Below are 27,079 nucleotides of genomic sequence, written 5' to 3'. Positions count from 1 at the left end.
TGTCCGGTGAGTATGCTGGCCATGCAAGAACTGGGACATTCTCAGCTGCCATCTGCCCTGAACAATGTGAACCATGATTCATCCGTGAAGCGCACACCTCTCCAACGTGCCAGACGCCATCGAATGTGAGCATTTGCCCACACAAGTCTGTTACGGCGACGAGCTGGAGTCAGGTCAAGACCCCGATGAGGACGACGGGCATGCAGTTGAGCGTCCCTGAGACGGTTTCTGACAGTTTGTGCAGAAATTGTTTGGTTGTGCAAACCAATTGTTCCAGCAGCTGTCTGGGTGGCTGGTCTCAGACGATCTTGGAGGTGAACCTGCTGGATGTGGAGGTCCTGGGCTGGTGTGGTTACACGAGGTCTGCGGTTGTGAGGCCGGTTGGATGTGCTGCCATATTCTCTGAAACGCCTGTGGAGACGGCTTATGGTTGAGAAATGAACATTCAATGCACGGGCGACAGATCTGGTTGACATTCCTGCTGTCAGCATGCCAATTGCACGCTCCCTCATTGCTTGTGGCATCTGTGGCATTTTGCTGTGAGACAAAACTGCACATTCCAGGGTGGCCTTTTGTTGTGGGCAGTCTGAGGTACACCTGTGCACTACTCATGATGTCAGATCAGCATCCTGATGTGGCACACCTGTGAGGTGGGATGGATTATCTCAATATAGCAGATGTGCCCACTACCACACATTTGGACTGATTTGTGACCACTGTTTGGGAGGGATGGTTATATTGTGTATCTGGAATGAATTTTAGGTCTCTACGTCCATCCCATGGGGAATGGGAGCAAAAACAAAAGTGTTGCGTTTATATTTTTGTTCAGTATATATATATATATATATATATATATATATATATATATATATATATATATATATATATATATATATATATATATATATATATATAAAAACAAAAACACCCAGCACGCCCCTGCAGGCGGTTTATCCTTCAAGCTCGGGTCCTCTACCAGAGGCCTGGGAGCTTGAGGGTCCTGCGCAGTATCTTAGCTGTTCCCAGGACTGCGCTCTTCTGGACAGAGATCTCCGATGTTGTTCCCGGGATCTGCTGGAGCCACTCGCCTAGCTTGGGAGTCACCGCACCTAGTGCTCCGATTACCACGGGGACCACTGTTACCTTCACCCTCCACATCCTCTCGAGCTCTTCTCTGAGCCCTTGGCATTTGCAGCTGGATAGCGTAGTGTTTAGACTACACGCCTTTGGAACACAGGATCGCAAGTTCGATTCCTGCCTGGGGCGTCTGTATCCAGTAAGGGTCCTAAGGCTAGACCCCCTATGCTAAGCAAGCCTACCGCAGACATGAGCGAGACAGATAAATATGAAGGCATGCCGGCCAGATCAACAAGGTCCTCGTCAGGTGTTGAGGAACCAGGGCACCCTGACGAAAAGTGGGCTACTGGAATAAGAAGGCATCGGTGGGCAAGAGATGAAAACAGGGCGTTGTTGGAATGCTACTATGCAAGTAACCCCGGTGGAAGGGGCTACATGAATAGGATGATATATATATATATATATATATATATATATATATATATATGTGTGTGTTAGGTTAAGCACGACTAGCAGTAATCGCCTTGATTAGCAAAGTAGTTGTTCAAACATCAAGATTTCATTGTGCTTTCCTGAAGTTTTTAACTTGTGTAGAACTAATTAAAACAAATTTCACTCTAAATACTTAAATAAATCACTTCAAGTCAATGCAAGTATACTACGTTGATCCAACATAATCTGATTACATTAAACCACCAAATACAAACTGTGTTGGTTTGACATGGTCAAAAATGGTTTATTGTACTTGGTTAAATCACGTGGAAAAAGGTGCCATGATTAAATTGTGTTCATCCAACAACAGATTGGATGAACACAGCTCTAAAAGATCTATCACCTCTGGTTTTAAAATATGTTTGAGGGACTACCAACAGCCTTTGATTAGAAGATCTCAGGCTGCGAGAGGGAGCGTGGGGTTCTAAAAGATCAGAAATGTATGCAGGGGCATCACAATTCAAAGCTTTAAAAGTCATTAACAAGATTTTAAAATGAATTCTAGCCAGTGATGAACGTAACACTGGTGTAATGTGCTCTCTTTTTCGTGTCTAAGTTAAAAGCCTTGCAGCAGCATTCTGGACTAACTGGAGACGGTCAAGATTCCTTTTGCTCAAACAAAGAAAAAGGCTGTTATAATAATCTAAGCGAGATGAAATAAAAGCATGAATAACCATTTCTAACTCAGATTTAGACAGCAAAGTTTGCAGTTTGGAGATGTTTCTTAGCTGAAAAATGCAGTTCCTAATTAACTGGCGACAGTGTTGTTCTAGGGACATGGCAGAATCAAACATCACACCAAGGTACCTGAGGCTCAGGTGAACAGATGAGCCGAGAGAACCAAGATGCTGTTTGATTAGAGATATCTGGTTGTCGAGGGCAATAATTAATGTTTCTGACTTCTCAGAATTCAACTGAGGTATCTCATTGGCTGCTGCAGGTCGTGTGGTTATCCAGAGGCGAGCAGAGGGAAGTAAGTTCCCCCTGTTGAGGTTCGTCTGCAGCACATCTACTGAGGTGGACTTTCTAGGGTCAGTTAAGATCTCAGTATTGTGGAAGTCCAGAGGAAGCTGACACTCATCCAGGCCATCAAAGATTAATATAACCTTAAAGTCTTCAAATCTGCAGATTCCTGCTTTTTTGGTTTCAGTGAAGAAATGATTAACAAATCCCACCAAGCTGAAATGTTCTTCTTTCAGCATATTAAGTTCTCTGAAGGTGATTGGAAATGTGAATTTGATGTCCTGATTGGCTTAATCTTCTGCCCAGTCCAGAGTAAACTGAGTCACTCTCCAACTCTCCTATATCTCTCCCCCACCTGCAGAGTGAACTCCTAGAGAGCAGAGACCCCTGCAAGGATGTAAAAACCTCCCCACCAGCTGAAGAGGCCCCTAGTTCTGCCGATGCACCAGAGACCCCTGTGCCAAGGCTGTGCATGCACCCACCCAAAACCCGGCGATACACCAACCAGAAACCAAGCCCCCAAGGCTCAGCCAGAGCCCCCGCCCAGAGGCAGAGCACCCCCAGAACCCCAACAGTAGTTCTTTAATATTAGTGGAGAAATCATAAACTCTTAAAGTCACCATGTTTCACATTTGACTCAGTTTTCCTGTTAATACTCCATCTACATCTACATCTTTAGTTTCAGTGTCTGAACTATGAACATTTTTGGGTCTGTAGTGTTACAACTGATAATTTACCCTCGCACCCACGCATGCCTCGTGAGCTAAACGTGTATTCACTAGAGTCACCCAAGATCAGTCCTCCTAACTAGTCTAATCACAAAATTATCAAAGGAGACGGTTGTTTGTGATCGTGGCTCAAGAGTTCGGTGGTCGCCTTGTAATCGGAAGGTTGCCGGTTCGAGCCCCGGCTTGGACAGTCTCGGTCGTTGTGACCTTGGGCAAGACACTTCACCCGTTACCTACTGGTGGTGGTCAGAGGGCCCGGTGGCGCCAGTGTCCGGCAGCCTCGCCTCTGTCAGTGCGCCCCAGGGTGGCTGTGGCTACAGTGTAGCTGCCATCACCAGTGTGTGAATGGGTGGATGACTGGTTGTGTAAAGCGCTTTGGGTCCTTAGGGACTAGAAATAGCGCTATACAAATACAGGCCATTTACATTTAATCCCTCTTGGATAGTGTAAATGTGTCAATAACAGGAACTATAATAGCATGTGTAAAAAGTTGTAGAAAGCTTTTTTGTTTTTCAAAATGATCTGAAAAACTGACTGTGAACTGATGTCACTTGAGTTTTTAATGCTAAAATGAAAAATGTGAAAATTAAAAATTGTCTGTGGAGTTATGAGGACTGAACTTACCAGGCCTCGGTAGTCAGCTCCTCCCTCTTTAAAGCAGATTACAAACAGGCTGGATAAGACATGATGTCTGCCACTGGTCCTGTTGCATTATACTTGATGTGGGTTACTGAAATAAGAAACATCACAGGTTCTGCTGTATGGTTGTGTAACATATTTGTTATTGATACTGAGTGAAAAAAAACTGTTATAGTAGACCATTTCTACATTCCAGATGTTATTATCAGAGTAACGTGTTCCGATTACTTTTTTCAAACAACGAGTAATGTAAGGGATTACTTTTGCAAAAAAGTAATTGAATTACTGTTACTTTCCCGTAAGCATGCTGCATTACTGCTTTACTAAACTGTCATAATTTTGTTTTTGAGTGTGTCTCATGATAATGACATAAACACGTGCGATGCCCGTGGCAGCAACAGATCAACAATGGATAATATGGAGTGCGGGAGAGAGTATGACCATGTAGCGTTAAAAGCATGGAAGTATATTACTTCAAGTTTTATTCCATAAAAAAACAGCATCCGCTGTACACTCAAAACTTCTTTCCATGGCAAAAAATGAAACTTCAAATCTGAGCAAGCACCTAGCACACTGCCACGGTAATGTGAAATTCAAAGAGAAACCCCTGGATCTTTCCACTGACATGACTGCTGCAGCACCGGGTAAACCTCCACTGGCGCCACTCCTGCCTAAACAGGTGAAAATAGATTTAAGAGCGACAGAACTTACAGTGACAGTGCCACCGAGTCTTTGATTTTATTTATTTTTTGCTGTGTTTTACTTGCATCTATCTGAAAGAGCGAGTATAAAAAAAAATGCTGGAATATGCAGAAAATAGGTTTAAATGTTAAACAAATATCTTCAAGTCAAAGACTGCTGCATGTAATTTAATTTATGCTTAATGCAATGTGCATAAAGTTAAAAGATTAAAACTAACATAACAATTTTTAAAAAGAGACTTTTTCATTTAATTCAATTTTATATGATGGATATTGCAGAAAAAAATTGGGCTGAAAGATCTATTGCTTTAAGTGTTCAGGTTGTGTATCATGTTTTTAAATAGAAACTAAGTAATAAGTAACTAATTACTTTTGAGAATAAGTGATCAGTGATGTAACGGGATTACTTTTTTGGAGAAGTAATTAGTAATAAGTAACTAATTACTTTTTTCAACTAACTTAAACAACACTGGTCATTATACAGCTGTTACACCGAGCTCTACAAGTCTTAAGTTGTGAAAAATAACTGGAGATAACTTATTATATATATGGAGATAGGATCAAATATCACCTGTTAAAAATTGTGTTTTTGCTTTCTCCAGGTAAAAGTATCCTCCAGGTCCAGTGTGTGTGCTGTCTTTTGCTGACATCGAAACAGATTTCTGCAGGGTATAAGCAACTTTGCAACTTCAAGGTGAAGAAGTGTGATATAGTTTACAGAAAGTTTACACCCTCTATTGATTTCTGTTGAAATAAACTTTTTTAAATCCCACCTGGATATGGTTGAGCTGTATTCTTGCTAAACACTTCAGCAAAAGACACAGAGCTCCCACTACAACATAGAGCTAAAGTTTAATATGAGATTACAACAGGGAAATGGTTCTCAGAATATGCTAATAATACGGATGTCTGCTTCTGATTTGAATAAAGAAAAGTACTGTGGAGAAATTTGTGTATGAACAAAGATGTTGCAGTTAGCCCGTTTTGTGAGGTCTAATTTACATAACAGTTCACTGAGTAAGGAACAGCATAACTTTTGTACTGTACCTCCATGTGATCTGACTATAAAAGAAAAATGCTTTAAATTCCTGGATCACATGACATTTATGAGTTAGTTTGCTTTAGCAAATTATATGTTTTGACATTTTTGTCAAATGAATATCAGATCACATGGCCAATATAGGATTCAGTTTTGTGTTACTGTATTAAATTCAAGCACCAAAATGTACATAATGATTAAATAATATCCCCTAAATGCGTAAAGGTTTAAAACAATGACAGGACAATACAGATATACTGGGATCGCAAGAGTAATTCATAATGTTATAGCTCAGTTGCCTTTTGTATCAAATAAATTAGCTTCGTACATTAAATGCAGAGCTGTCTGTGAATATAACTGACTTCCACTGTCCAGATATGGACTTAGTCCCATGCTATCCCGATCTAGATTATGTGAGTAGGCAAATTTTGTATAACCTACATATCATACATGCAGGGCTGCCTCTAATGATTTCTGTTGAGATAAACTTTATTTTTCATGCAAAATGTAGAGGCTATCAGATGATGACCTTTCATGCAGACACTATATAATGAATCCACAGTATCCATTTACCAGCTTCAGAGAATTTCTCTTCCTGAAGACATCTTCGTCTACTGGTGTTTCAGACGACTGACTGCCAGTTAACCCACCACTCATCAGTCAATCAAAAGATTAAGGTAGGTGTCCTAACGTGGAAAAGTTTGGATTACTTGGAAAGCTATGAAAGCCAGAGCAGGATGTTTATTCAGAGTAATTACAGAGCATTAACCAAATACAAATAATATTTGAATATAAAAGTATTTAAAAGTCACGTATTGTTCTGTTTAAAATCTTGTTGGTTGACAAAGAGCCACAAAGTAGATTTTTCAGAGCAATGTGCTGCATGTTTTTAATGATTATTGAATTAAGTAAAATCAAATAAACTACTGTCAACTGCTCCACTAAAACTAAAATGAAACAGACTAATGTAAATGTTTTTGCTGCTTTTCTTCACCAGGGAATCATGATGGTTCAGTGCACCTGTTTACTGCTGCTGCTGCTCTCCACTGCTGTGTTCTCACAAAATTATGACGACTTCATAGTGAAACACACGCTTGTGAAGGCAAATGGTAAAAAAGATTGTGACACTTTGATGAAAGATGTCAATGCACTGGAAAAGAAAACTCCAGGAAAGTGCAAGGAAAAAAATACTTTCATCGACGAACGTGACGAGAAAATATTTCAGGACATGTGTAAAGCTGTATCTAAAAAGCAATTTGTTAACTTACCATATAATTGGTTTGACTGTGTGACAAAAGATATAATGGAACCTTGTTCATACACACAAGAAAAACCTAATGAGAAGAAGAGGATACTATGTGAAAAAGACAAATCCAAGAATAAATTTCTACCTGTACACCTTGAGGCTGGTAGCGCTTAGGAGAAGACTCAGCAGTTGATTCCAGTTTGAAACTGTTGTGTTGTCTTAACTACTTGTTCAAAGAATTTCTTAAAATGTGTTGATAATCACTGACTGTCTTCTGACAAACATGAAGAGGAATTGTAAGGATTTGAGTTGATCACATGTAAGAAACCAGAATAAACTTCTTTCATCCAATTTAATGCTGCAGAAGATTTGTTGCAGAAAAGTTGTCTCTTTATTTCTCAATCTCAGGGTTCACAAATTCTTATATGATGTTAAAATCTAAAGAAAAAAAATGCTCTGTCCCTCTTGTCTGTGCTATTTTGGGGGGCTTTTAAAAAATAATATTCATAATTTTATATTGAAGAATTTCAGAAATGTTGAGATTAACTTACCAGAATTCTCCAATGCTGCAGTTCACTGACATGTACAGTTCTGGTTAGAAGTTTTTATCCTCTCGTCATGGGCATGAATGCCATGGTAATTTTGGGCTTTTGATGATTTCTTGGAACGATTCTTTTTCCAGGGTGGAATGATTGTGCAGCATACACCTTTAATGACTTTAAGAAAGCAAGACTTGGGGGGACAAGTTGGAATTTATTTTGGACTCATCCACACAGGTTCAAAAGTCTACATACAGCCTCAAATATATACATGCACCTCCACCAATATTTGGTAAATGCCTATAGTAAGTGTATGTAAACTTCTGACCACAACTCTATCTGTATTAAAAGGGAGTGACAACAGAATTTCAATAGCAAAACAGCATGCATGACTATTCTTATTGCAGGCACACCTACGAACAGTTCTGGAGTGCATATTTATCCTCATGAAACACAAAAAAAATAAACCTCACTAAATTTCCACTGGAAAAAAGAAATCGCAGCAATGTTCATTTTTGCACAAAGCATGAAAGCTGTCAAATTTTGACCTTCACTGGGGAGTAACGGAATACATGTACCGGCGTTTTGTATTTACAATTCAAAATATGACTGTATTCTGTTACGGTTACTGTTTAAATAAGTGGTAATCACAATACATTTACTCTGTTGAAATAAATAGATTTCACGGCAGTCATTTCCAGTTTCAAATATTATGCTATCCCCTCTCTATCCTTATCCAATTTTGATGATTTGGCACCGTTGGGTGCAGGTTTAGCTGCCAGCCCGGGTTTGAGTACAACCTGGAGCCCTTTTTTTAATTATAGTTTTTTATTTACTCAATTTCCATCTGGGATGAATAGAGTTTCTCTGATTCTGATTTCTGGAAACCCAAACAAAACATGCAAAAAGAGGCTGTAATGTAAGCGTCCTGTTAATGGGGGTGAGGTCAGTTACACAATGGACCCAGAGCCAGCAGTGCACGGGCAGGAATGCATTTACAACACCACTTCATAAGAAAAATGGGATGGGATGAAAAGTCAGTACCTTCAATGTACTATGCTGTGTGATTTTTGTTACTGTTAATTAAGGAGCTTACATTGTTAGCTGGCATTACACGAGGTGAGTTCATAGACTGCAGACTGTTAGGCCGTTTCTAAATACTCATGTACGCAAGTTCTCGCTAGTCCAGACTTCATAAGTTCACACAGCAGTCCAGACTTCCCAAGAACCCAGTGCAATCGTTCTACAATTGGAAGTGCAGTGTATTGATGACATCGCTGCTTTGGAGTTTTTACTGCTGTCCCTTCTTAATTTAACTCTGATTAAAATTTATTAATTAGGAAATTAATTTCCTGCAATGGAAATTACACATGACATAAAAATAATATACATGATGTAGTAGATTTCTTTGAGAAAAACCAAGATGATTTGAACTGAACAAAAATGTAAAATACAATCTGATCGTTTTTGGAGCAGCCTTCGGGATCTAAATGTATTAATATGCTGTTTTTAGACTTGATGCATTAACAACCTGCTAGCTGACTTTTCCAGGCAGCTTTTCACCATTACTAACCAGGTTAGTAAACTGTGACAGACAGTTTAGTTAGTTTGAACTGGTTAAATGCAAAGCTGTTATACTGAAAGCGTACATTAACTTCAAGGAGAGCCAAAACTAACATAAACAAAATGGCCCCAGTCTAAACAAAATCCCATTAAACTAACTACACTGAACAAAAATATAAACGCAACACTTTTGTTTTTGCTCCCATTCCCCATGGGATGGACGTAGAGACCTAAAATTCATTCCAGATACACAATATAACCATCCCTCCCAAACAGTGGTCACAAATCAGTCCAAATGTGTGGTAGTGGGCACATCTGCCATATTGAGATAATCCATCCCACCTCACAGGTGTGCCACATCAGGATGCTGATCTGACATCATGAGTAGTGCACAGGTGTACCTCAGACTGCCCACAACAAAAGGCCACCCTGGAATGTGCAGTTTTTTGCGCTATTGGGGGTCTGGGGACCCAGAACCGGTCAGTATCTGGTGTGACCACCATTTGCCTCATGCAGTGCAACACATCATCGCATGGAGTCTATCAGATTGTCAATTGTGGCCTGTGGAATGTTGGTCCACTCCACTTCAATGGCTGTGCGAGGTTGTTGGATATTCGTGGGAACTGGTACACGCTGTCGTAAACGCCAGTCAAGCACATCCCGAACATGCTCAATGGGTGACATGTCCGGAGAGTATGCTGGCCATGCAAGAACTGGGACATTCTCAGCTGCCATCTGCCCTGAACAATGTGAACCATGATTCATCCGTGAAGCGCACACCTCTCCAACGTGCCAGACGCCATCGAATGTGAGCATTTGCCCACACAAGTCTGTTACGGCGACGAGCTGGAGTCAGGTCAAGACCCCGATGAGGACGACGGGCATGCAGTTGAGCGTCCCTGAGACGGTTTCTGACAGTTTGTGCAGAAATTGTTTGGTTGTGCAAACCAATTGTTCCAGCAGCTGTCTGGGTGGCTGGTCTCAGACGATCTTGGAGGTGAACCTGCTGGATGTGGAGGTCCTGGGCTGGTGTGGTTACACGAGGTCTGCGGTTGTGAGGCCGGTTGGATGTGCTGCCATATTCTCTGAAACGCCTGTGGAGACGGCTTATGGTTGAGAAATGAACATTCAATGCACGGGCGACAGATCTGGTTGACATTCCTGCTGTCAGCATGCCAATTGCACGCTCCCTCATTGCTTGTGGCATCTGTGGCATTTTGCTGTGAGACAAAACTGCACATTCCAGGGTGGCCTTTTGTTGTGGGCAGTCTGAGGTACACCTGTGCACTACTCATGATGTCAGATCAGCATCCTGATGTGGCACACCTGTGAGGTGGGATGGATTATCTCAATATAGCAGATGTGCCCACTACCACACATTTGGACTGATTTGTGACCACTGTTTGGGAGGGATGGTTATATTGTGTATCTGGAATGAATTTTAGGTCTCTACGTCCATCCCATGGGGAATGGGAGCAAAAACAAAAGTGTTGCGTTTATATTTTTGTTCAGTGTAAATTACAAAAAAACACTTTCAAACCTACAACTCAACTCCCTAATATATCAAGGAAAAAGAGGGTGTCTGTCACAGATTTCAACTGTATTTCAATAGCATTTTTCTCTGCCAAGGACTTGCAGGCGGAAATTAACTAATCTTTAAATCTGGGACAAGCCATCATTTACTACTGTGAGGTTAACTTACTGTGTGCACGATCCTTGAAAAAATAAATAACATTTGCTCTGACCTTGAGTGATTCCCCTGGCAGCACCATGGGATGTCCTTCCTTGTCCTTCCAGCCTGTACAGGAGAGCAGGGTCTGGGGTTTTCTTTCCATTACTTTATATATAGTAATGAAAGGATGACTGGACTCCCCTTAAAAGGAAAAGGCATGTTGGTACAGCCAAACACCATTAAAATCTAAATCTATTTTTTTCTTCTTTTGCATTTACCTTTCATTATTTACTTACATGGTATGCTGCTGATATTCCAAACAGATGTATGACGTCAACAAAATCTTTCCTGCCTTGTGGTGTTTGGATGAGCTCAGACTGTGATCTGTCTCCCTCTGTTGGTCAATGTAATATCGCACAGACCCTAAATTTACAAAACTATGATAATCTAATGTTTATTTTTCTACAGTTTATTACGGCCAAAAGGTGAAAATCAAAGTCAGATTCCTACATGATTCGTGTTACTTGACTACAAAAAGGTCAAATCAGAGCACCTGCTGTGTCTTCCAGTCAATCCAGTGTCAGTGGTTTAGAAATGTTTTGTTGCTGATCTATTTTTAGGTCAGTATGACTGACACACAGTCACAACAAATGGAAAAGAAACTGTCACCTTGATTCTGATAGACTTTATTTGACAGTCATTATAGATGACAAACATTACAGTTCTTGAGATTCTTTCTATTGTGATATGATACAGCAAACTAGTAAAGTTATTAACTGCAACTTCAATATTCAGAGGTGAATTCTTTTACAGAGATGTGCATCAGTGTTACAGTGACAGGGGTCTGCATCATCTAAAAGTTACATTTGTTAAGGTAAACTATGGTATATGTCCCACCCTGAATACGCCTGCCTACACAAGTGAAATTGTGCTAGGCCTGTTTTTTCACTTCTCTTTACAAGCTGCAGAGGTCGCCGCTGCTCAGGAAGCTGCAGGGAAGAATGTAGGCCATATATATAAACAGGTTCTCAAAATCAAAAAATAAATATATTTTATTCAAATGAACGAAACTCTTTAATTGTGAAAATGAATAGCTGAACCCAAAACAGATGACAAATATAGAAACTGAAACAAACTCTCAAATAAAGTCCAAATACATCAAAATTACACCTAAAAAGGACAAAACTGACAAATAAATGCAAAAACACCGAGTAGGAATTTATTAATTAACCATTAGATTTTGAAAATGTAGAACAAAAATAAACTGCTTCAGTGCAAACATTTCCATCTCGAGACACCTTGTAGTTTTAGGTAATATGATCTTACATTCCGCACAGAAACTGACGTCCAACAGGGATAGAAAAAATTTCTGGTAAATATTTATCAAATTTTTAGTCCACTGTTTATATAAAATGTCATTTTTAGTTAAAAATGATTCCTGACACAAAGACGCGTGTTCGGAGGACTTTGATTTATTCATCAGAAACTTGTTTACGTAAATTAACTCGAGGCCTCTGATCAACATCTGTAAAAATCTTAGAGTGGAAAACACTGCATGAGAATGCAAAATGTCTCATAAGAAGTGTGCTCTCACAGCATCACACTGTGGCTGGACAGAAGGTTTACTTGTGGTGCGTTACGCCAGTTTAGCAAAGACATGTCTAACCACATTCTTCCTTTCATGACCACAAGTAAGCACCTAATGACTCACTGCAGCCGGGTGATGCATCCTTACACAAAACTCTGTACAACTAACACTTTTTAAGAGCGAAATAGATCCTAGTATTGATATGAAAATTTTAGAAGTCATTGCATTGCATTTGATTTAATAAGATATAAGGCTTTGTGCCTTTTTAAAATGTTTACCATGTGTTCCTTCTAACCATGATTGCCATCATTCATTTTAAATCTCACACAGGCAGCTCATGTCATTCACGTCTTTACGTGTTTGTTCTGTTCTGACTGAGCCGTTTTGATTTGAGTTAGGATTTTGTGATCGGTGCATGAGAATGACTGCTTGGTTAGCAGGAAGGTTTACGAGAGCTGATCGGAAAAAATAAAAAAATATACACATTCACGTGTTCCATTTAACACTTTAAAAAAAGTGTTGTGTAGGTGTGAAGACAAATATATTTACCAGCAGGTTTTACATTTCAGAGACCCCAGAGGCAAAACAGACCTGATTCAGAGCAAATAAGAAAACAATGTCAGAAACACTACATGGCAATTAAAGAATATACTGTAATAATATAATAATATGTTGAAGGTACATGCAATGACAGAAAATGCTAATCAAATCAGAATGATGGTCACAGGTGATGCATGGTGTGAGAAAATGTGCTGACTCACTCCTAAAGACTGCATGTTTGCACTGACACCACACACTATTACACACTATGACTTCATCTGCTAAACTACTTCCACAAAATTTGGGCACTTCCAACAACCCTCAAGTAAGGCCTTACTATGGTAAATATGGGTAAAATTGATCACCACATGCAATAATACAGTAAATTATATTAATTAAATAAAAATGGGGATATAGGAAACAATAAAAGAGAGTGGAAAACCCTTTTTATTTCCAAATATCCTGTAATTTAATGATAAATTCTATTTCATTATGTAGCAGGATTGTCACAGCGTTTATTTCTCTGATTGACGTGTTCCAGTGGACTTCAAAGTCCGGAAAGTCATTCAGTTAGAGAGTGGAGCTAAATTATCATCCACTCCAATTACTTACAATTTGGAATCTGTATAATCAGCTCCTCTTAAATATGATAGAGTGTCCTTTTTGTTTGGAGCATGGAAGTATGCTGTACATACTTGTGTTTACCTGCTCATGATCTGAGTCATACCAGAATCATAGCTTAAAGGCTTTATTCTTGACAAAAAGTGAAGCAATGATGCTAAACAGTCATTCTGTCAAGATCTCTGTTGGTAGCTCATCACAACCTGATGCATCGCTGCAGCCCCTGACATGGGTCAGAAATGCTGAGTTCAACACTCGTGTCGTGCTATTGAGCGCAAGCTCAAATGTGCCTTTCATAAGGTAAATGTAGTTTTTACTGAACAGTTGTGAAGACATGTTTTGATAGCTTAATGAAAATCACGTCTCTCTTTTTCAGAATACAGAAAGCACTTTAAGGAAGAATAGCATGTAGCAAGTACTCATTTTATATTATTTGATCAGTATGTATATTTTTTTGTTCTTTAGCACAATCGCACGAAAAGTATGTGAACCTTTTAACTGGTTACAAGACACACACACACACACACACACACACACACACACACACACACACACACACGAAGGTTTTTCTGCCTCTTTATTTATCACACAAGCGGATTTCGAATGATCAAAAAACAACATCAGAGAAGCCTTTCAGGTAGCTGCAGACATGCATAGAGAGAACCGATGTCTGGAGACGGTCCTCAGAGAAGTACTCGCTCATTTTGTGCTTTAAAGCAAAATGTGAATGTGGTTTATTTTTCAGAAATATGCAGATAAAACTCAAAAATACTCATTAGCAAATTTCATCACTTGCAAATACATTTTTAACACGTGTAACCCATAAAGGTTACACAAAAAAGTCCAGAAAAATGCATGAATAAACAATGAAACAATCGAAGACAAATAATCAAAATATAGCAATGGCAACATTAAAGGGTTTGTGGCACAGGTAAAATTCTTTGTTCAGTTCCATTCAGATTTATTTAAACAGCGCCAGATCACAACAGCAGTTGTGTCAATGCGCTTTATACTGGGAGGTAAAGATCGTACAGCATTACAAAGAAAACTGAAAAAAGCACAACAATCTTTAATTTTCACTGTCATAATCAAAATTGTCATATATGCCCTGCTCAAGATGTACTGGTAGGCCATTTTCACATTTTACCTTCTTCTTCTTTCCTTTGAGTGCTAGAGACTTGTATTTACAAGGCTTCACACTTTTCATCTTACAGTCAATAACATCAAACTTGTGGGTGATGTATTCATTTTTTTTACCTTTACACAAAGCCTTAACCTTTTCTGCTTTCTGGTTGATAAACGTATTAATTCGCTTGCACTGATTAATGCCATTAACGTTTTTCATCATATCATCACATTTACGAGAGCCGTTTTCTGGAAGGATGTGTTTCTTTTTGAAATCATTGTAAGTTTGCGAGAGCACAGCAGCACAGAGCAGCAGCAACAGCAAACAGGCACTCTGAACCCTCATGATTCCCTGGGGAAGGAAAAGAGAATATTTAAAGGAGTCTCTCCTCTGTACTGTTTTGGTTTCGTTGATGTAATTCAACAATCATATAAAACCTACTTAAAAAGCTTAAGACCAAGATAAAAACCATTTGTAGTAATCTAATCTGGAAAATGAACTTTGTGGTTATTTTTCTAAAAGCTTTTAGATTACAGGTACAATAAAACAATACTCACAGAAAAATATGTGTAAAATAATGAAAATAATACTGCATAGACTTACCCTACTCTTTCGACTGTTAGTGTTACATTAGAAACAACCACAATTTTGTTTGCCACACTTCTCAAAATTATCGTAGTTTTTGCTTTACTGACAGCAGACTCACCTTGACTTGTGAGTTGGTTGCTGGTTTGGGCACAAGGTGGTCGTCTGCAGCACCAGCTGGTAAAGATATCTTCAGTCAGTGAATTTCCCTGAATGTGGTGAATTAATTCTGTGTCAAACTAGACACAAATCAATGGAGACATTTCAGATATTAAGCTTTAGCAAAATCGACCTAATCACAGAAACCACATCATGTTTATCAGATATGCAAATGCACTGAGACTAGAATATGAGGGGTTCCTGTTGTCTTCCTGTCTTTATTGTCTGAGTAGATTCAAACAGATTAAAAGGATTTTTATTTAGCATTTAGAGGATATTATTTCAAAGTGCATTTTATTAAATACATTTATTATAGTATCACAACAAAAGTATGGAAACCTGTTTAATGTCCCATAAATTTGATCAGGTCTTCATTTTGACACAGAAATTTCACCTCAAAATCCTATGAACTTAAATAATGAGTCAAACACAACTTTTTCTTCATTTGCATTTTAAGACGATGAAACCCCAAATCTGGTGTGGATACCGATGTAGACGTGACCAAAGGGCCTAGACCGATTACTGCTGGCTTGGAGCTCTTTGAAGAACAAATACTGAAGAGTTTTCTGACAGACAGAACACCTGACACATACAGATGATGACACCTCTGACTGAATGGGAATAACTACCTAAGAGCCTCTACCTACAAGATTTACAACAATAACAACACAGTCCTTTACTTTGAGTGTTTCAGTGTGTATATGTGCTGCTGGTATCAGTATCCAAACACTGGTATCTGATGGCAACACTAAAGCTGGTGTTGTTATTGAACTAGGTTTAACACTAAATTAGCAGGTATTTCAGTCCCAGTGCTCTGATTCCCATCATGGTGAAGAGAGGTTGATTAAATTGGAACATGCAGACGAATGTTAGAACAGAGGAGTTTTTATCCCTCCCCCCCCAATAAATACATAAATACATAAATGAATAAATAAAAAATAAAATAATAATAATAATATCAGGATGCAAGGAGATTAAATGATGTTTAAGTAGGTCTAAATTTTATTACACTTGAGCAAAAAGTTACACGAATGCAAACTTTTGTTAAAATCAAAATAGTTCACAGACTGACCTGTGTGCAGCTGAGGCTCATCCGAAAGCAGAAAATTAGAAAGAGGTTAAATGAACCCCGATTTCTCTGTGTCAGCCCCTTTTATGCTACACAACTTGTACTACTGCCCTGGTTACCACGCACACTAGCACACATAGCTTAGCAACCACATTTCCTGTCCACTTCATGTCTGTACTCTGAGCCTTTATGTGATACACACAAAAACCACACCAGCAGAGTCACAGCAATGTGGCTGCAAATGAAGGAAATGCACCTACTTTCTAGACCTACTTTCTTTACAGCACGTACAAATATTTGTTTGTGTACTTTCCAGTTTTTATGTCTATTTACAAAGACATGCTTGCTTAAATACTTAATCACATCCTTGTAAATAAACAGTTACAGACACGCAGAACTACTAAACTGTATTCACATTTAAAAATAGTTAGAAAGCAGAAAATAGAGAAGACATATTGTCATCTGCTTTTGCATTCAGACCTGACTTGTTGCCATTTTGGTTCAGGAGGAGAGAGGAGTGTAGTGGTGGCTACTTGTGGTGGCTGAGAGTTACGGTACATTATTATCATCATTATTATTAAAGCTATGCATTATATCAGACAGCTGTAGTTAGCACCCTGCTAATCCAATGTAAAAGCAAATCAAAGATGAAAGTCAGATCATAGTGTTGTACTTTGAATTAAAACGATAGTGTTACACTGCCAGTTACCACCATCGTGGGCATCTCTATGAGTTTATGAACAAAGAAACTGTGAATGCTAATAATCTACTTACAGCATCATGTCACAGTCACAAACCCAGATGTCTACTAGAAAATACCTGAGTTGTTTAAACTGTCACTTTTAACTTTTAAATCAAGGTTTTAAGAGCTCCCATCGTTATCAAGTATTTCCAGGTGCAGCTTCTTCATTGAATGGCAGGAGCGCCCTCTGCCGTTTGCATAGAGAAGGGAAAAGTTCACAGCAACTGGCATTCCCAGGCGGTCTCCCTCTCCCACTCAAGATTTATAGTTGAAATGGTAAAAAGGCAAGGGCTAACTTGACAGAATACAGAATAAAGTGAGAACAGAAAAAATATTTCTTTATTAACAAAAGAAGAGATGCAGTTGTTATTGCTAGATCGAGACTTGGCTACTGTTGGCTCTGATAGGGAAACAGCGAGATGGCAAATGTTAATGTAGAAGCACTACATTAGGAACATCCTAACTGAGTGAGTCAATCAACTAGAGCAGCTGTCTTTAATATGCACACACTTACAAAAACTTACACTTACAAAAACAAAGTAATTCTTGCTTAATTGGAAGACAGTGTCTTTTTACCCAGTGTGTTTTTTATCCTGTCTTCCTTCCCTCACCAATGGCACTTCCACTTCATGAAAGCATCCAGGTTTGCTCCTGCTGGGGGGGTCACAGAGATCAGGTCACCATTCGTCCATATCTCCAACCCCACCAGAGCAATAAAGGTCCTCAGAGGTTTGTAGACCTGAAGAAGACAACATTGGGGATGTAACATTATACTCCAACTGCTAGCAACTACTGCAGAACAGTATGTAGTACAGTGTGTCTGTGTGTCTGTATTGGTATGGAATCTGTATAGAAATAGCAAAAAAACAGACTCACCATGTTGACAATCTCAAATATTCTCTGTCTCATCTTCTTTTGATCCCTGTTCATCTTCACATACTGAAACACCACAAGACAAATTTCTCATCCTGCTTCTCAGCAGTTTATCTTATAAAAATCTAATTTTGCAAACCAAGGGGAAAAAATGAAAAAGTTAGAAAAGAAGATTAATTTTACCGCGCGGTTATCAGCAACAAGGACGAGCTCAACATATTTCTGCTGCTGTACAATAGAAATACCCTGAAGAAAATGGCTAGGTCTGGTTCTGCCGGAGGTTTCTTCCTGTTAAAAGAGAGTTTTCCCTTCCCACTATCGCCAAGTGCTTGCTAACAGGGAGTCCTCTGATTGTTGGTTTTTTCTCTTTGCTATTGTAGGGTCTTTGGGATTTGGCTCCCTCTGTTGGTCAATGAGATCTTGTGTACTTGCAAATAACTGTTGTTATAAATAAGACCCTACTAGACTGGATGTCCTATGTACAATTGTGCATTGAACTGTACTATATGCGTTATTTTTTTTATTTTTTATTTTGCACTTGGTAGTAATAATTTGTCATCTCACTTGCTACTTGTCACAGCCTCCTGTGTTTCAGTTTTCTTTACATACCACCAATTCACAACCATGGTTACATCAAGGTGCTTTATGCTGTAAAGAATCGACAATATTACAGAGAAAAACCCCCAAATCAGATGACTCCCTATGAGAAGCTCTAGGTGACAATGGGAAGGAAAAACTCATCATGCAAAGCCCACCAAAGCATCGCCTTTTGCAGCATAATTAAGAAATGGGTCAGGGTCACCTGATCCAACACTAACTATGAGCTTTATCAAAAAGGGCATCTGAAAAAAGACAAAGTGCTTAAACAAACACCACACACATAATAAGGATTTAGTTAACACACCATATAGACGACCAACAACACCTTCAAACGAACCTTTCCGGTAGCTTCAGATCAGACATGCACAGCGTTCAAGAGGACAAATGTGTAGAGATGCTTACTTTAGTTTATTCATGATGTGGGTGTCACCATCTTCCTCACAGGAAAGCAGCTTCAGTTAGTAATTTCATGAGTTTCGTCCATAAGACATCAGATGAACATTAGAATAAAACAGAATAAAAAGTATGAGCACAAGGTTCAAAACAAATTTGAATCTAAAAGTGAAATACAAGTATCTTTACTTTTTATTTCAAGTTATTTACCAAGTTGTGTAAAAAGTCAGTTTCTGATCAAGAATGTTGTTTACATCCATGACACCCTGAACACGTTCAACCTCATGCTCTCTGAAGCTAAGCAGCATTGGGCCTGGGTGGCACTTGGATGGGTTGACAGGTTCCTGCAAAGATATCAGTTTAATCCTAAATACAAGAAAACAACCCAGCATAACCAGGGAACGTGCTGCTGTGCGGACTGAGAATTAACAACATGATGAGTCTCCTTATAAAAAAACACAAACAAAAAAGAAACTAGCAGGAGATCTTGTGAGGGCAACAAGGTAACAGCAGCGCTATATGCAAAATAAGTTTGGAGACATTAAAGAATATCTTTGTCATTCATATATGAATACACCTGTGGATGCATCGGTTATTAAAATAAAACTCTTGTGACGGCCCGTCTAGGGGTGGCCAGACCACAACCATCCTCATCAGACCCCAAGCAGCTACATCACATAACTGGAAAAATTTGATAATGATTTACTTACAATGAGTTGTTTTGTAAGATTATTTGACACAAAGGAAGGAGCTGATTATAACTTCAGGGTGCACCCAATGCCAAAACAACAACAAAGAAAGGAGCCTGTCTCAGGGATTTAACAAACTTACCTACTCTAAAAGATTAAACCAAATGACAGCAACCTGCCTCCCTAAGAAAAACATGAGAAAACGATGAACAAAAAGGCAGTCCACCCCTACATAAGACGAACAGCATTGGGCAAGTAACAAAAGGTCTGCTGGTTGGGATGAGCTGAGGATGAATGACTGGCCGTCCATGGCATTGGAGGAAAACAACACACGTAATCAGGAATTTCTGTGTCTTTATTGAACACAACATAAGCATTCCCAGTATGGTGAAAAATACAAGGGGACTTCATAAATAAATAATCAATCAGCAGCTTCTAACAAGACTTTCTGGTAGCTGCAGACATGCACAGCTTCAGGAGGATCAACAGGTGGACCTTAGAGAAGCAAGTGTTTGTGGCACAGGCAAAGCTAAGCTAATATTAAATGTAACATTGTTTATATCCACTTATTACACATGATTTTATATGGGATCTTTGATCAATCTGGTTGCATTTGATAACATCTGTAATTCAAAGTATAATTATAATTACAATAAGACATAATATGTTTTTTAAAAGGTAATTCCGTTAACATTAAGACTCATAATAACTTTTTACCTGTTAAGATCTGGCTGATCTTTTTTTAACTCTTAAATGCAGTTACAATATTATTTTAGTAACTCATTCCTCTGACTACTCCTTTTGTGTGACTCTGTTAAGAGGCTCCAGCTGCAGCCACAGGCCTCCCTCTGCACGCAGGGCGATTTGGGGAAGACGGCGCACTCTCCCCGAGCTGCTCCCGAGTTCAGGCTTGACCCCTGGGATCAGTCGAAACCTGAGCAGGGTCAGCGCTACAACAACTCGAAGCTCCGTAAAAGCTATGTAACTTGTGTAACTCAGCTACAGAAATGTCAGAAGGTCAGATTATTACTTGTGTACAGTCTTTAAGGCTTGTTTGAATTGCTTCCCCTGCTGAGTCTTCCAGTAAATCTGGTCCCAGTGGTGAAAAATGTTTTCTCGCCGATGTGTTACAAGGTCACTGAGCTCCAATATGGCTGATACGTACTCACTGGAAGACCTGGAGGGACAATCTTCTTAGAAACTGACAACTACAACAAAAATGAAAGATATCAGTTGAAATCAGTGGCTGTTCTCACTCCTGACAGTTGCTGTCATAGCTGAAGGCACATTTTAGTAAACTGTCCAGAGTCAGCAGAGTGATGTGGTCAAACATCTCCAGATTACAATTCGACACCACTTGTCCTGAAAACAGAAACAAGGAGGGATTAACAGGATAAAGATATCAGCATAAGCATGGAAAGAAAATCACATTTGGGGGGTGATTCATGCAGTCCAAGTCTTCAACTTAAAGCAGCTGAACTGTTCAGGATCGGTTTAAGATGTTATTGGACAAACAGTTAACACTATGATTTGATCTCAAATATGGTAACATATGTTATACATATGAATTTTAAAGATCAGCTAAGTTCTGTGCAGTCAGTGTAGATGTAGATTGTGCGTTTGCGTGTTCAGCCTCCTCGATAATTTAAGGAATTTTTTTTTAAACTGAGAATAAATAAAAACGAATGAATAAAATACCCTAGTCTATTAGTTCCCCCCCCCACACACACACACAAAACAAACAAAAAAACAAACAACACCCCTCCATGTAATGTTAATATTACCATGCTTCAACACATTCTGCACTTTCGTGAATCTAAAGTAAACAGTCTTTTTTTTTCCACTTGTCTTTACTCGATCTGTACAAATCTAAGTTATTATTATTATTATTATTAATAAAAGATATAAACATCTCATCAGTGCCACTGTTTGTGTATTGTTTTAAATGACAGCAGTTTGAAAGCATGTGAAAACGTCGGTGTATCCTATGAAAATTGCTGATAAGGAAACATTTGATCTTCTTGAAAGAGTGGCTGCTAAAAGGTGTGGTGCACTAAAACTCTGGAAATCACTACAGAAAATTATGTGGTAGTTTTGTAGAGGGTGTGTTACTCTTCACCAAAAGAAATATGAATAACAGGCATCACATTGATGAGTCTTATTCTGCTGAAAGTTTCTTCCTGCTAAATGTAACTTTTTCCTTCCGACCACCAGAATGTGCTTGCTCATAGCAGTTCACTTGATTACTGCTGGGGTTTTTTTAATACTGTAAGTTGTTTAACTAACAGTAAAGCATCTTAAGGTGGCTGTTACTGTGTTCTGTGTGCTCTTACTGCAATTAAAACCCGAATGACTAATTTAGAATCTGAAAATAATTGAAAAACGTATTTTTCTGATGGTTGTACCAGTTTTAACAATGTTTGCTTGTCTTGTTTGCGACCGGTGGTACCCCTGTATACACTAATCCTATCAACTTCACAACCCTATGTGACTTAATTTAACATTTTCAGAAAACTTGACCTGTGACCCCTGACTTTGAGGCCGAGGTCACTGAGAATCGAACTTGTCTGAGCTTTTTAGTAGATGCACCTATGGTATCGATTTCAAAACTCCATGTAGCCTACGTCTCAAGTTATCGCATTCACAAACTTGGTTGTCCACATTGCCCGCTTGGAGGTATGACGATGAGCTGAGGGATAAACTCAAACTGTCATGCGATCAGCTTTGTGTGCATTACTGCATGCGTGATTGTGTGTATCTTACATGCATGATTTTAGATGAGGAGTTAAATACAGCAATGTAGCTCCTCAATATATCAAAATGGAAAGCTGGAGTGAGCAGTCGTCTCTTGTGGGACCACACCACTCCATTACTGATCAACAGACTGTGTCCTGAAACCCAAAAAAAAAAGACTTGTAGTTAGGAGCACTGTCGTTTGGCTTTTAGAACAAAAACAATACTGGGAAAGATTTAATTCCAGTAAACTCTGCAACGTATGAGGAAAACTAAAATATTTCACTCACCCAGCCATGGGCGCAGGCGGTGAGAAATTAATTCATCTTTCACTGTGATGCTGGCTGAAGGAAGTAAATGATGAACAATGTAAGCAAACACCAAAAGCTTTGGAAATGTGGTGTAATACAGACTGACTGTTGGTGTTTTATAAGCAGAGGTTTGACGTAGTCAGGGTGAAAGAGTCTGACCAGATGGTAGAAAGGACCGAGGAACCAGCAGCAGGAGTGTTTGTATGTCTGCACCAGGTCATCCAACCGCTGGAGGCCTTCTTCTGTGCTCTGCATCTAAAATGTTTTATCACAAAACAAGACTTAAAGATTGGTGCTGATTATAGCAATCAAAGAGAAATAGTAACATAGCAACAAAAAGTACATCCTGTTTAACTGTGAAACCTATAGCTGCATCATGTAGAGATTACAAATATTTAAAATAGTTCATAAAAAAGGAGGATGTCTGTGTGTCGTACCTTCCCAAGATGGTCCAACAGCCATGAACGTGTCTGTGGTTTGCTGAAACAGGACAACCTGTGAGAGTACCAGGCGTGACGCAGCAGCAGCCTCGCAGTCCAAAGTGCAACCACAGCAACCAGTCCAGTACTGAAAATGTACAGGACTGAACAGAGACCTGTCCAGCTGAGGACCAGAGCAAGGACAGTGTGCAGGAGAGTCATCATTAGGAGAGAGAAATTAGCATCCAGAAGTCCAAGTTTCTCACCACTGATCCTGCTCTGTTGGTTGTACTTATAGGGGCAAATTGCTCCACCCCCCACTCACACACACTTGATTATAAATACTAAAAGCTCTAGTTCTAAGTTATGAAATGTACATAGTATTCCATTAGTCTTCTCACATTTTAATATAACTCTACAAACTATTTCACTCTTGCAATCCCCCAACGATAATAATAACATGTAGTCTGAACAATATGGCTACTGCACATGGTAATTTAAAATGATAACTGTATAAAAAAGAAATACAGTGGGGCAAAAAAGTATTTAGTCAGCCAGCGATTGTGCAAGTTCCCCCTCCTAAAATGATGACAGAGGTCAGTAATTTGCACCAGAGGTACACTTCAACTGTGAGAGACAGAATGTGAAAAAAAATCCATGAATCCACATGGTAGGATTTGTAAAGAATTTATTCGTAAATCAGGGTGGAAAATAAGTATTTGGTCAATAACAAAAATACAACTCAATACTTTGTAACATAACCTTTGTTGGCAATAACAGAGGTCAAACGTTTACTATAGGTCTTTACCAGGTTTGCACACACAGTAGCTGGTATTTTGGCCCATTCCTCCATGCAGATCTTCTCGAGAGCAGTGATGTTTTGGGGCTGTCGCCGAGCAACACGGACTTTCAACTCCCGCCACAGATTTTCTATGGGGTTGAGGTCTGGAGACTGGCTAGGCCACTCCAGGACTTTCAAATGCTTCTTACGGAGCCACTCCTTTGTTGCCCGGGCAGTGTGTTTTGGATCATTGTCATGTTGGAAGACCCAGCCTCGTTTCATCTTCAAAGTTCTCACTGATGGAAAGAGGTTTTGGCTCAAAATCTCACGATACATGGCCCCATTCATTCTGTCCTTAACACGGATCAGTCGTCCTGTCCCCTTGGCAGAAAAACAGCCCCATAGCATGATGTTTCCACCCCCATGCTTCACAGTAGGTATGGTGTTCTTGGGATGCAACTCAGTATTCTTCTTCCTCCAAACACGACGAGTTGAGTTTATACCAAAAAGTTCTACTTTGGTTTCATCTGACCACATGACATTCTCCCAATCCTCTGCTGTATCATCCATGTGCTCTCTGGCAAACTTCAGACGGGCCTGGACATGCACTGGCTTCAGCAGCGGAACACGTCTGGCACTGCGGGATTTGATTCCCTGCCGTTGTAGTGTGTTACTGATGGTGACCTTTGTTACTTTGGTCCCAGCTCTCTGCAGGTCATTCACCAGGTCCCCCCGTGTGGTTCTGGGATCTTTGCTCACCGTTCTCATGATCATTTTGACCCCACGGGATGAGATCTTGCGTGGAGCCCCAGATCGTGGGAGATTATCAGTGGTCTTGTATGTCTTCCATTTTCTGATGATTGCTCCCACAGTTGATTTTTTCACACCAAGCTGCTTGCCTATTGTAGATTCACTCTTCCCAGTCTGGTGCAGGTCTACAATACTTTTCCTGGTGTCCTTCGAAAGCTCTTTGGTCTTGGCCATGGCGGAGTTTGGAGTCTGACTGTTTGAGGCTGTGGACAGGTGTCTTTTATACAGCTGATGAGTTCAAACAGGTGCCATTCATACAGGTAACGAGTGGGGGACAGAAAAGCTTCTTACAGAAGACGTTACAGGTCTGTGAGAGCCAGAGACTTTCCTTGTTTGAGCTGACCAAATACTTATTTTCCACCCTAATTTACGAATAAATTCTTTACAAATCCTACCATGTGGATTCATGGATTTTTCTTTCACATTCTGTCTCTCACAGTTGAAGTGTACCTCTGGTGCAAATTACTGACCTCTGTCATCATTTTAAGTGGGGGAACTTGCACAATCGGTGGCTGACTAAATACTTTTTTGCCCCACTGTAAGTGACTGAATATAAAAACAGAAGTCATGATGGCTATAAAAAGGTAAAATACTATGCAAGAACTGCTGTACCAAAAGTAGTGTTGTCGCAATATTTTGGAGAATTCTGATTTTATTTTCATTGTGGAGATTAATTATCGGTACTTTCTGATTTAATGCAGTAACATCTCCATTCTACAGGCTTTGGATTTTAAGATTACACGAAAATGCCCACTTACTTGGAATTCTCCTTGATGGCAGAGAACCACCTCTTAACCTGATCACCTGCTTACCCAGAGAAGCTGCTCTGAGTTTCATGAAATGAGAAAGACAAAGAGGCCGTCATTTCAATTTGGTTCACTTGCATAAAAGCACAGGGTGGGTCAAACCATGACTTCTGTTTCATTTAGGAGCACTTTGTAAATGAATCAAACTGGATGCTAACTGGTCTGACTAAAGCTAGCTAGCGACTAAAAACTAGAGGAAAGTTGACTCTCAGGAATGAACTTAAGAAAATTCAAACTCCTTCATTATCAGTTTAGTACGATGGACACTTTGTTTATGGTGTTTACACTTGTTTGTGAAGCTCTGTGGAACCTTCAAAGTTGTTTTGTTATAACCTGATTCCTTTTATTTTAAACGAAGAAGCTTCATTATAGTTAAGTTAAAGGATAAACTGGTGCTCTTCTACTCTGAGCACTCAAAGTGCTTTTATACAACTTGCCTCATTCACCCAAGCGCTTTTTTCTAAGATTTACCTATGCAAGTGCTTTTTAATGCTCACACACAATCAAACTCCGATGGATGCATCGGAGAGCACCTTGGAGTTAGTGTCTTGGTATGAAGGATACCTGGCGACTGGAGCAGAGTGAATCACCAACCTTCCGATGTGTAGGCCACTTTCTCGACCTCCTGTGTTTGTGTTTGTTTATATATGTACTGTATGTATATTTGTACACACACACACACACACACACACACACACACACACACACACACACACACACACTACTTTGAAAAAAATTAGACTGTGGATGTATATTTCTGCATCAAAAAGTAACTGACTATTAATATGAAATGGATAATATGGGTGGCTTTGCCAGTGTTTATATCTGTTTTGGATATGATTCAGGTGAATTGACCCAGGGTCATATCTATAACATGCAGGACACCGACCGTGTACTGCTTTTGTTAGTGTAAACTTCCTCATTATTTGAAATCTTGAGTATTGACAGTGAGAAAAAAAACTAATGTTTGTTACAGGTGCAGAATGCTGCGATCAGTGGAAAGACAGGGCTTGTGTGTACAGATGAGCAGCACAGGTGGAATGCAGGGACAGCAAAGAACCTTGAACCTAAACGTCTAAGCCAGATAAACTTCAGACATCACAGGGCAGAGCAGCAGTACGATGTGAACTCCCGGACTGCAGTGACACAATCTCTCCATAACACACCATATCACCTTACACATCAAGACTTTATTGACAGTGTTAGCAAAGCACCAGTGAAGACACTTTTCCTCCTCAAGAACACATTAATTGGAAAGTGTTACAATGCCTCGCCATCTGCAGGTCCTCACCGCAACAGTAAAGTTGATGAGCAATTTCTTCAGCCACACCAAGCACACAGTTACAAACTAAGCTGTAATCCATGCAGGGCATTCTACCAGGCATACATTCAAGTTTCTGAAGAGCGAGCAGAACAATTTAAGATTCTCCACAAAGTTGATCATCATACCATTGATGAGATCAATGGTTTCTGTGGGGACTGACAGGCTTTGTCAACCCTAACAAGGGATCGGTGAATTGCAACAATATGCAATTTAAATCCTTCATCCAGCTCAACAAGGTCGATGCCTCGAAC

General features: G+C 39.5%; 1 protein-coding gene and 2 long non-coding RNA genes across 3 annotated transcripts; 1 reads left to right on the top strand and 2 right to left on the bottom strand.

Annotated features, from left to right (window-relative positions):
* The first annotated feature begins 6,227 nt into the window (after positions 1-6,227).
* LOC146682204 (uncharacterized) lies at positions 6,228-7,236 on the top strand. Its single transcript, XR_014918284.1, has 2 exons — positions 6,228-6,316; positions 6,637-7,236. It is a non-coding gene; the product is annotated as an uncharacterized LOC146682204 (long non-coding RNA).
* A 6,732-nt stretch (positions 7,237-13,968) lies between these two features.
* Positions 13,969-16,500, bottom strand: LOC146682203 (uncharacterized). Its single transcript, XR_014918217.1, has 3 exons — positions 16,351-16,500; positions 15,241-15,358; positions 13,969-14,885 (listed from the first exon to the last, which is right to left on the bottom strand). It is a non-coding gene; the product is annotated as an uncharacterized LOC146682203 (long non-coding RNA).
* A 3,384-nt stretch (positions 16,501-19,884) lies between these two features.
* Positions 19,885-23,329, bottom strand: LOC146682202 (cytochrome P450 4F3-like). The gene is made up of 5 exons (XM_085449026.1): positions 23,126-23,329; positions 22,802-22,943; positions 22,668-22,724; positions 22,408-22,535; positions 19,885-21,006 (listed from the first exon to the last, which is right to left on the bottom strand). Exons 1-5 carry the CDS (start codon positions 23,327-23,329, stop codon positions 20,953-20,955), a joined length of 585 nt encoding a protein of 194 aa, XP_085305152.1. The 3' UTR covers positions 19,885-20,952.
* Positions 23,330-27,079: the final 3,750 nt, after the last annotated feature.

The sequence above is a fragment of the Copadichromis virginalis genome, linkage group LG23, assembly GCF_057382275.1.
Source record: "Copadichromis virginalis isolate Kocher_CV1m ecotype Utaka linkage group LG23, C_Virginalis_male_GT1.1, whole genome shotgun sequence".
NCBI classification, from domain to species: Eukaryota; Metazoa; Chordata; class Actinopteri; order Cichliformes; family Cichlidae; genus Copadichromis; species Copadichromis virginalis.
The sequence above is the reverse complement of the archived record's forward strand: the minus strand, read 5'-3'. Positions and strand labels throughout refer to the sequence as shown.

Bases quoted from the DNA above. Each gene is read 5' to 3' on its own strand.
- LOC146682202 (XM_085449026.1), bottom strand. From the start codon at position 23,329: ATGACTCTCCTGCACACTGTCCTTGCTCTGGTCCTCAGCTGGACAGGT. The intron at 22,536-22,667 runs GTGAGTGAAATA...TTTGGGTTTCAG, and splicing joins CCGCCTGCGCCCATGGCTGG to GACACAGTCTGTTGATCAGT. The intron at 21,007-22,407 runs GTAAGATACACA...TTCTGTTTTCAG, and splicing joins CCTCATCTAAAATCATGCAT to GACAAGTGGTGTCGAATTGT.